This window comes from Arachis hypogaea, chromosome 14 (genome assembly GCF_003086295.3).
Source record: "Arachis hypogaea cultivar Tifrunner chromosome 14, arahy.Tifrunner.gnm2.J5K5, whole genome shotgun sequence".
In the NCBI taxonomy this organism is placed as follows: domain Eukaryota; kingdom Viridiplantae; phylum Streptophyta; class Magnoliopsida; order Fabales; family Fabaceae; genus Arachis; species Arachis hypogaea.
The window spans coordinates 141,601,638-141,612,064 of record NC_092049.1 but is presented as its reverse complement, the minus strand read 5'-3'; the positions used below and the strand labels follow the sequence as shown (position 1 = coordinate 141,612,064).

At 28.9% G+C, this 10,427-nt stretch overlaps 2 protein-coding genes and 1 non-coding gene across 3 annotated transcripts; 2 read left to right on the top strand and 1 right to left on the bottom strand.

Annotated features, from left to right (window-relative positions):
• Positions 1-60: 60 nt before the first annotated feature.
• LOC112798133 (wound-induced basic protein) lies at positions 61-1,716 on the bottom strand. Its single transcript, XM_025841318.3, has 3 exons — positions 1,537-1,716; positions 1,048-1,210; positions 61-311 (listed from the first exon to the last, which is right to left on the bottom strand). The coding sequence occupies exons 2-3, from the start codon at positions 1,116-1,118 to the stop codon at positions 239-241; spliced, it is 144 nt and encodes a 47-aa protein (XP_025697103.1). The 5' UTR covers positions 1,119-1,210; positions 1,537-1,716; the 3' UTR covers positions 61-238.
• On the top strand, positions 1,653-1,804 carry LOC112799385 (U12 minor spliceosomal RNA). Its single transcript, XR_003200966.1, has one exon. It is a non-coding gene; the product is annotated as a U12 minor spliceosomal RNA (small nuclear RNA).
• A 2,408-nt stretch (positions 1,805-4,212) lies between these two features.
• On the top strand, positions 4,213-6,495 carry LOC112798131 (uncharacterized). Its single transcript, XM_029298077.2, has 3 exons — positions 4,213-4,469; positions 4,713-4,818; positions 5,943-6,495. Exons 1-3 carry the CDS (start codon positions 4,425-4,427, stop codon positions 6,098-6,100), a joined length of 309 nt encoding a protein of 102 aa, XP_029153910.1. The 5' UTR covers positions 4,213-4,424; the 3' UTR covers positions 6,101-6,495.
• Positions 6,496-10,427: the final 3,932 nt, after the last annotated feature.

Genomic DNA, 10,427 nt, shown 5'->3' with positions numbered 1-10,427 from the left:
TTGTTATGCGTTTTGGATTGTTTATATTCAAACATTGTCTCGAGTTGCAAAGGAAATGCATTTCAAACAAAACTAACTTCTCAGTTCATTAAATTGTTTCCATCACAACTCACAAGGTCTTGATTATCAACCCTAATCACTATTACAATTACCAGAGTGACTGGCGACACATAACAGATACGCATAGGACCAATACAACAACCTATGTCCCTAATTCATTCTTATAACCAAGCTTCTGTCACTCTGTCATAACAGGTTTGTTCTCACTGGCTTTCGGTCTTTGCTCTTTTGGCTTCTGCTCCTCTGTTTTCCTGAAATACAAGAAGAGTTCCTTATTATTAGTCTAAACACAACATCAAAAGTCATTAAGAAAAATGAGCAAAACAAAAGTTCATATATACAGTGGATTAAATTTTTCAGCATTTAACCAGAGTAACAAGAACCTATACCAATGACCAACAACACTTGATGAAATAAGGCTTGTTTTTCGTGATATATATTATCACTCTAATAAAATATTTCCAACATCACTAAATAAAGTGCTTTTTAACAGAATATATCACTTTAAGAATATTCAAAGCAACTGCTGCATAATTCAAACACCATAAGCACCAAGCTGAGGTTAAGTGCCACAAAGCTTGAGCTGGAAATGTGTGTATTCTTTAATCCTACTTCTCTTTTTTTTTTTCATGCACATATAAAGAAGAATTTTCAATACACAGAAATGAAAAATCAACAAAGTACGAGTTAATCTGCTGATAAAATTACACAATAATAGCATTGCATAATTCACAAGAATAAAAACAGCATATGTTTTATTCAAAACTTTCCATTTAGCATAAACAACACTCTCCAAACAAGCACACAAAAATTTCTCAATATAAACGCACTAAAGGATTGAAATTTCACAATAAAAAAAAAAGGTATGCTCAAAATCATAGTACATATTCTGTTCTACAGAACATATCATGAACCCTAAGTCCCTAATTACACAATTTAGCAAAAAACGTCGAACGAATCATTGAGAGAGAGAGAGAGAATAAAAACCTCTTATCGGAGGAGCCTCCCTTCTGGCTAAGGAAGGAACGGAAGAGAGGAGAGTTAACGTCGTAAATCATTGTCGCCTTTGTCTTCTTCTGATTGCGGATGAGGAAACCCTAGTTCTCTTTCTTCCTTTGAGATCGCGCAGTTTCTGCAATCTTCGGTCTTCCTTCAAAAAGCAATTTATACTTTAGAGAAGACGAGAACGATAAAATCACCTCCAATTGGGCCGTATTTGGGCCTAGTCCAGTCCTTGTTAAGCCCATAATAGGACCCGACAAGAGCCACAACAAACAATTATTACTAAACTAGACAACTAGTAGTACTTGTTTGTAAGTTGTAAGTTATAAGCAAGCATATATGAGCTAAACAAATTAAGCTGCAACGTAGAATCTCTGGGATTTAAACACCCACAAACAGCATAAAATGAATAAAAGTCCTTCAATCTCTGAAAAACACATGATTTATGCAAAGATGGAGTGAGTTTGAACATACAATTATCTATGTTATAGTGTGGTATCACTTTGTTTATTTTGTCCTACATCGACGGATAAAGCTTTTGAAGCAAAGGAAGAGGTGTATAAATTGAAGAGAAGGAGCAACGGTAAAAGGTGCCTTAAACTAATGAGTAAGGAAAACAAAGCAAGTGGTGGGAGCCGCTTGCAGCGCTGAACCAAAAAGGCGCAAGAATTTATGGAGGGGTTATAGGCTGGCCAGGTGTGGACGCTGCTTACTTTGCAGGACCCACTTGTGCGGGCCTCCCAAGCCCAAGCCCCCTAATTCAGTTTCAAAACTTCACTTTTTTAAATTCTATCATCAATTTATTTTTGGCTCAACCAAAAATGTCTTAAAACTATTGTTCTAGTCACTGTGACCAATCCAATAACAGTGTTTCATAGGTGTCACTGATTCAAATTTCAATAAACTCAAAGCAATACTTCACTGTTTTGAGTTGTTCCCTCAATAAGCTTTTATTTGAAACACCAATTTTATTTGATTTTGGATTTCTGGTCTTTTGACTCTTATGCTACTCATCAAACTAATAACATCATTTATGTTTGTGTGGTATACTCAATTATTCACTTCCCTAGCCAAAAAGTTTGCCATCGTTGCTTCTAAATTTGCAACTATTGACAAAACTCTTTTCTGAGGAAAAGCAGGGAAAGGTGGCGAGTGATGGAGAAAACCAGTGAAAAATCTTGCAAAACCAGTGTTGAATTCTAATTAACTTATGTATAACTCACCTTTTAAGTCTAACTACTTGTTAGTTAACTAAGCACAATAATCTTACCATCTGAACCTGTTAGAAGCTCCCACTTCAAACAGCTAACTGATCATATCTGTACCTGACTTTAGGTACTAACTATACTATCTCTGTCTATAAGTAGCAAACGACTTATGTATTTAATTCAAATTTTATAAAAATATTTAGATAATTATTTAAAAAATGAATACAAAAAAATGAAACAAAATTTAATTTCTAGATCTCTTTTTCATTTTTCTTAAAACTTTTTCTACTATTGCACAAAAAAAAAAAATCACAAAAGATATCCATTTGCCATGAGATTATAAAATTATTAAATTTTAAAGATGAAAATATTCTACTTTTTTTAATCACATTTATAAAATATTGTATCAAAACTCATTTCTAAGTCTCTTTTTTAGAATATAAATTTAATATTTAATTTTTTATTACATTTTAAATTTTTTTAGATATTTTTCATTTTGATCTTTCAAAAATATTTGTTAGTGTCAAAATCTTTGGAGGCAGTCTTGTAATTTACTTGAGACCTATTGAAAATGTATAGGACTCATACTCATCTAAGAGAGATGTTAGTTGTCTAATTATAACTTATAACATTGTTGTATTTTTAATCTACTTACTTAACTGAGATTTAAAATAATGATAGTCTAGGAGTAGCTGATATAGCATTTTTGTATTTCAAATTGTGCATTTATTGATATATTTAATTTTGTATATAAATTATAGCTAACACATAGGTATGGGAATATTTATGATTTATTTATTATTCTTCATTTTAATATATAATATTTCAAGATATTTGCTGTTGTATTATTTATATAATATTAAGAGAATCTAAAATGAACGGGCTATATTAAACTCTATTTTACCTGAAAATGAAAAATCATATTTTTCGATTATCAACAAGACACTCAAAGTTGCTCAGAATTTTAATTGTGACAATAAATTTATGTATGATTTTTCATACTACCCTATTCAAACTGTTGTTTTTCTTGAAAAGCTATAAATATTGTTAGAAATGATAAAAAATTTAAACTAATTAAAGCTTATTATAAACTATATATTTACATTAGTTAACTCCAAATAAAATTTTTTCATAAATATAGTAAATTTAATGTTGATACACTATCAGTGTAAGGTAGTTTTATACGTGCATCCAATTATATAATGTCACTTCAGTAAACATAACTACTTTTTACATTGACCACATAAATGGTTATCGAAAAAACAGATATAATTACACGATTTTGTAAAATGATAAGTAAATACCCAACCCTTGATAATTACCTCGAAAGGACTATTAAGCTCTTAAGAAAAAAAACCCAACCCAGCTTCTGAACTTTACTTTTATGGCTTTTATGGGACTGATTAGCTCTTGTGTTAAAAAAAAAAACAAAAAAACCACACTGCCACAAAAGTTAATCAGTCCCATAAAAATAAATCTCAAGAGTCGGGTTGGATATCTTTTTTTTGTTAAGGCCTCGTTTTCTTTTCGAAGTAATTATCAGAGACTGTTTAAGATTTTTTTCTAAAACGTTTTACACTGTCATTATTGTATCAAAATCAAACTCGAATATAATTTCAGAGCTAATGAACCAAATGTGATGATATTGACCTATGCCTGAACACAATGGGAAATAAAAGCATGGGCAAAAATTGGATGGTGGCAAATAAAACCATAGGTTTTGTAGAATGATGAAAACTTAGTTGTTTCTACATGGATCCATCACCCATGCATTAAGCTCATGATGATGTGTTAACCAGAAATCCCTAATGTTGTTTCAATGTTTGTCTTTTTAGGGAAAATATGTGTGGGGATGTCCCACAAATCACGTGGAGGGGTGGGTCCATGCACAAGACATACAAAGAATTGGTCATTTACAATCTCCTCTAATCCCCTCTCAACCAATTATCATTTATCTTTCACGTGGGACACTTTGTCCCACCTTTCATTTTTCCCTTTATATAATGTTCTACCTCTTCTTTCATTTTCTTTCATAATTATTAAGCATAAGATCTCAACAATACAATAAACTACTTGCATTGCATATCATCATCATCTCTTTGATCATTCACTATTTCCTTCACTACTATTTAGCAACTATTATTGGATCATATCATGGGAGATTCTTCTTCTTCTTCTTCTGCATCATACATTCATATGGTTAGTTTAATCATATTTACATGTATATTAATTTTGGTATAGTGTTGATCATCATATATTTATATATCATGGCTATGTTGTTGGTTTTAGTTAGTTTAAGAATTCTCTTTGTTGTAAATTTTAATATGTTATAGTTTTTTTTTTTACAATTTTTTTCTTATATATTAATTATAAAAGAAAATTTCATATCTATGTTACCATTTTAATTAGTTTTTTTTTTTTTTGGTGTGAAAATGAAATTAGGTGCAGCACTTGATTGAGAAGTGTTTGATCTTTCACATGACAAAGGAGGAATGCATGGAAGCTCTCTCTAAGCATGCAAACATTAAGCCTGTCATAACTTCCACAGGTATATAAATATACAGAAATGTTTGGTAACTAAAATAAATTAGCCAAAAATATCTAAAATTTTTTGACTATTTTTTTGTTTCTCTAGTATTATCGATAAATATATATGTTCTTTATCACTAGCTTTGATACCTATTTTTTGTTCTTATATTATATGTGTTGTTAGTTATTAAACATAACAAATTAATTAAACCACATGTATATAGAAGTAAAGAGCATATATACACAATAAATGTAAGATACAAATCCATGGCTTAGCTTGCAAAGTTGATGAAGAGATAATTAATAGTTGAATGATCATTAACATAAATTAAATTAAAGGTTGAATTTCACACCTAGTTATTTTATATATCTATGACTACTCATGATGACAATTTGTATAACTAGTTTGATTCGGCTTATAAACTATGTTGAATCTGAAATTAAATTAAACTTTTGATAATATATATATTAATCAAAAGCTTTTTGTTCATGTCCATCTTAAAAAATTATCAAGCCGAACACAAGACTACTCATATTTTTAGGATGCATAATTCATCTTTAATTTGACTTTCATTTAAGAATTTAATCTTTTAAGCTCAGATTAACATGTGCTTAATTTATTCTTATGCTTCAAGTCTAAAAAGGATTGCACTGTAACTAATTAAGAAGCATGTTAACTAATTAAAAACATATATAACTAGTGAGTTAGTTTAAAGCCTTTATTTGTTATTAATCATCATCATCAACTTTCTTGTGTGTTAAATTTAGCCCATCATGTTGTTAATTAAAGGTGCATAATAATATAAATAGTCTCATATATATAATTAGTAGAATTCAATTCCATCCCCTACTCATATACATGTTCCACATACTCAAAATTATACATATAGCATGCATCATGCATGTATGCATAAGTTGAATAGATATATAATAGTCTCATAATAAATTTTTATATATTGAACAATAAAAATTAATTAATTAATTAAACACACATATTTTCAATAATGTTAGAAAAATAAAAGAATACCGTCTAAATTTATCTTATTTAATATTTATTAATTTTAATAATAATTAAAAAAATTAAATAAAATAAATTTTAATTTTTTTTTGTTATAAAATATTTTGGTATATTTATATATGCAGTATGGAATGAGTTGGAGAAAGAGAACAAGGAATTTTTTGAGGCATATAGTGAGTCTAAGAGCAAAAACGACCGAATGTCTGAGGAAGAGACAAACCAAATGATACAGAAGATGATCTCCGATTCCTCTTCTTCTTCTAAAGGTTCTACCAACAACTAATATAATATAATATATAATTATTAATAATCACATTATTCCCATTTTTATTTATTGAAAACGATTTCTCAGACCTTTGTGTTCAGTTCCTCATCATCAAATTCCCTTGGCTTGTAATGTAACCAACCAAAACACATAGCTTCTTTCTCTATCTTTAGTAGTGTATGTTTGTGTTATTCCTCTTTTGTTATTACATTACTATTATTGCATGTGTATTGTGGTCCCTTCTTTCTATATATATATATATATATATGTAATATTAATTAAATTATGCTTATGCATGCTGGATGCATGCATGGATCGTTTTTATGTATGTATTATTATATTGTTGCAATGTTATACTAATCTATGATATATGATATGATAATTACTAATAAAGTGTTAATTTGGTGGTGGTAGTTGGGCTTTATTCATTCTAATCTTTTAATTTTGTATTGATAATAAGTCGATTATCTCTATACATCTTATTAACTCTCAGGCTTATATACAGAACAATCTTCATCTCTTTAAATTGGGTATTAAATTGAGTTTATCGAATGATTATTAATAGTTAATTTAGATACTAGTTAAGTTAAAAAAAATTAAAATGAAAAAAAGAAATCATATGATAGAAAGAGATAACAAACGAAGAACAAGCTAAAATCTTATTAAGGAAGAGAAAATGAACATCCCCATACTATTTAGAATAACCATCTGAGTACTAGGGATAATAAATATCTTTTCAAAAGCTTAAACCGATTTTGGAGTTCACCAAAGATCAAACTCTTGACTTTTCGGATCTAGAGCTCTAATACCATGTTATGATACTACTCATCCCAAAAGTTTCAGTTGATGGAAAAATATAACACTAATAGTTATATCTCTAATACTCCATAAACTTCTATTGTACATATTGTACAAATATTCTATTGGCTCCTCATACTTTTCCTTTGTACATACATATATTAATAATCTAAACGAAGAAGCTGATCGGCAATGGACTCACCGCTAACAAGAAGCGCGATGCAGCTGGTACTGACAAGCGGAGAAAAACGGCGGCAAGGATTTGCGCGCAAAAGTGTGTTTCGCGCCTTTGTCCCTTTGTGTTCACGCGAGGAAGAGAACAAACTACGAATTTGATTCTGGAAACGGTCGAAGGCAATGAGACAAGGGTGGATCGGCACCACGTGATTTCACGGTGACACAGCGGAGCACGGTAGAGCAGGAAAGAGTTCTGCGTACTCTACACTCTTCTTTGACGGGTTCCTTAATTTATTGATTTTGGGTACTCTGAATTGAATTTGGGTAAAATCACTAAATGGATTGGGGTTAACGGCAGAACTTAGTGGAATCGACACTAATTCACTACAATTCGGCGTCAAATTGATGATTTGGGAAGAGATCGCAGTTATCCTCTAAAAATTGTTGCTGTTGAAAAAACGGCAAACAATTTGCCGCCGCTATTCTCTGCTCGCTTCTGTTGTAGTGATTTATTGAGTGATTGTTTTATTTCTCTATTTAAATAAGTGTTAAATTTTAAATTTTGTTTTATCTATACAACGATTTAATAATCATCAGTAAATCTTTAGACAAAGTCTAATTTTATAGTAAATCAATTCTTAATTTATTAAGTTGGAATAGTATCGTAAAAAACAAAAGAAGAAACAAATAAATAAATAATGAAATAAATGTGATATATACGGAAGGAGCACGGAAGTTTGTTACATTACATGGCCCTCATAGGACCATAAATGGTCTCACCATATCTAATGTAAAAGCTACATCATCCATAAGCTAGCAAATAAAAGCATGCCACGTCAGCATCAGTAAGATTTCTACCTTTAATTTGATCTATGATGTTGATGGATACATATAAACGTTGTATGTTGAGGTGGGCAATGTGGTAATTTGTCTTTGTTCTACCCTAATACACACATATTGACACAGAGAAAGCTAAGTCATCATCATGCATAAAACATTAAAACTCAAATGTAATGTCAACATTACATTATAGACGACGATCCAAGATATTTCCACCATATAATAACTATTTTCTTATTTAATTTGAAATGTGTAAGCATGATCATGACTTAGCTTCAATCATACCTTTGGTTCTTTCTAGAACGTTTTTCAAAATATATAAACGAGTAACAAAGTATCGTTTTTATCCCCAACGTTTAGGGTAAGTACTATTTGTGTCCCTAACGTTTAAATCGTCTTATTTGTATCCTTAATATTTATAAAAGTGATTTAATGTTATCCTACTATTAATTATACTAACCAATCAGATTATATTTTTCAATTATTCTCACTTAAATGTATTCATTCTCAATTAGGTCTTATTTGGATGTGTTCGATTTTAATTTTATACCCACTATTTATGTTTAGATTCAATTATGTCCTTAGAAAAGTGAATTATGTAAATATTGTAGGAATTAGTTTCAACATTTGATGAGCTATTTTTGGAGTAGATCATCGATTCTATCCTAAACATTTGTATTCTAACTTCAAGAAGAGATTTTTAAAACTCAAATTAAATCGCTCATGATGTGTAATTAATGACAGGATAACATTAAATCACTTTTACAAGCGTTAGGGATACAAATATGACGATTTAACGTTAAGGACAAAAACGATACTTTACTCAATATAAACTATCCTTAATTATCAACAAGTATCCCATACAAATCTTAAATAAAATTTATTGGTTTAATTATTGAATTAACTTTTTCTTTTAGTCAATAAAAAATTCAAACACAATGTTGAAGGAAGATACAAAAAGAGACAAGACAGCAAATATGAAAAAGTTGATTGAATATTGATCAATATCGAAAAAATCGGTGAGTTGTGATATTCTAATGGAGTATCTAGCGTAAAAAAAATGGTTATAATTATAAGAAATTCTTTGTAATTAAGATTGAAAATCACAATATTTGTATAGAATAATTTTTCACGTACAAGCGTTTTTTTTATATAAGTCTTTACAAGTCATTTATATTAACGCGCTTCGAACCGTTACTGTACGTTTTTACTGCATCTTCTTCTTCTTTTTGCTGCACGTTCTTCTTTCTCTTCCTCTTATTCTTTTTCTTTTTTTTTGTTTCTTGCCTTCTCTTTCTCCTTCCTCATTTACGTGCTTTTCTCTCTATTTTCTTTTTTCGTTATTCTCGATTTCCATTGTTTTTTGACATCAAGCTCTAAAATCATTTTTTAAGAAGAAGAAACAGCAGAAGATGAGGAAGAAAAAAAGAAAGAATTCTGAATTATGCATGAGGTGTACTTCAACGAATTTTGGATGTATTTCTGTAATCGTTTGGGTGTATTTCTGAAGTTTCATTATCTTCAATTTTGGCAAGAAACTCGTTTTCATGGAGGAAGAAGAAGAAGAGTCGTTCATAATACATGGCGAGTAGCGTGCTTTAGAAACAGGAAGTGGTTGAATAACGTGCGTTTATTTACTCTTGAATATAAAAGTGTAATACGTGTGTTTTATTGGACTTGTGCCAACTTATAAGACTTGTAATACAAAAAAACTTGTATGTGTAGCAAGCTTCATTTGTATAACACGCTTAATAATTAAATTTGTCATGAAGCTACACCGGCATATAATACAGTTAGAAGTAAGCCAAGTTAAAAAGTTAAATAAGTTTAAATTTGAATTACAAAAATTGGATTCGACTCATAGTTTAATCCGCTTATTAACAATTAAATATATTTATAAAATTTATGTTCGACTCATTAAAATTTATGAATTGACACAATTAATATAAACATAATTTATAATTTTATTTAATTTATATTTAAAAAATACTAATTATATATGTTATTTATCTATTAATTATAGTTCATCTTTTTTATTGTTATAAAAAGATGACTATAAAATTTTATTTCAAAATATTAATATACAAATATATTGCTTTCTTTTAAGAAAAATAATTTAATTACACTTGTCACGTTTTAATTTGTTATCCACTCAACTTACAATATATTATAATTTAAATATGACAAAAATAATATGCCCTCATATATTTAACAAACACGAATATTATAATTATGTGTATGTGTGTAAAATTGTATATTATTATTATAAACTAAAAATATAAAATATATAATATAATATTAGTATAAATAATTATAATAAATAATATATAGTTATAACTTTATATATATAATTAAATTAATTTATTAGCTAATAAATTAAGCTTATTTAAGTTTAAATTTAGGATAAAGTTTAGTTCACAAGTTTATAAATTTCACTTATCACATTAAAAAGTTGAATTTAAACATGTTCATGAATTGACTTGACTCATTTTTAGTACTATCAGAATAGTTGTAATGTTGATGGTGTGGC

What these genes read in the sequence shown, in the direction of transcription:
- LOC112798133 (XM_025841318.3), bottom strand. Translation starts at nt 1,118, where the DNA reads ATGATTTACGACGTTAACTCTCCTCTCTTCCGTTCCTTCCTTAGCCAG. An exon ending in GGAGGCTCCTCCGATAAGAG is followed by an intron (nt 312 to 1,047) that starts GTTTTTATTCTC and finishes CTTGTATTTCAG; the next exon opens with GAAAACAGAGGAGCAGAAGC.
- LOC112798131 (XM_029298077.2), top strand. Translation starts at nt 4,425, where the DNA reads ATGGGAGATTCTTCTTCTTCTTCTTCTGCATCATACATTCATATG. An exon ending in CTGCATCATACATTCATATG is followed by an intron (nt 4,470 to 4,712) that starts GTTAGTTTAATC and finishes AAATGAAATTAG; the next exon opens with GTGCAGCACTTGATTGAGAA. An exon ending in GCCTGTCATAACTTCCACAG is followed by an intron (nt 4,819 to 5,942) that starts GTATATAAATAT and finishes TTATATATGCAG; the next exon opens with TATGGAATGAGTTGGAGAAA.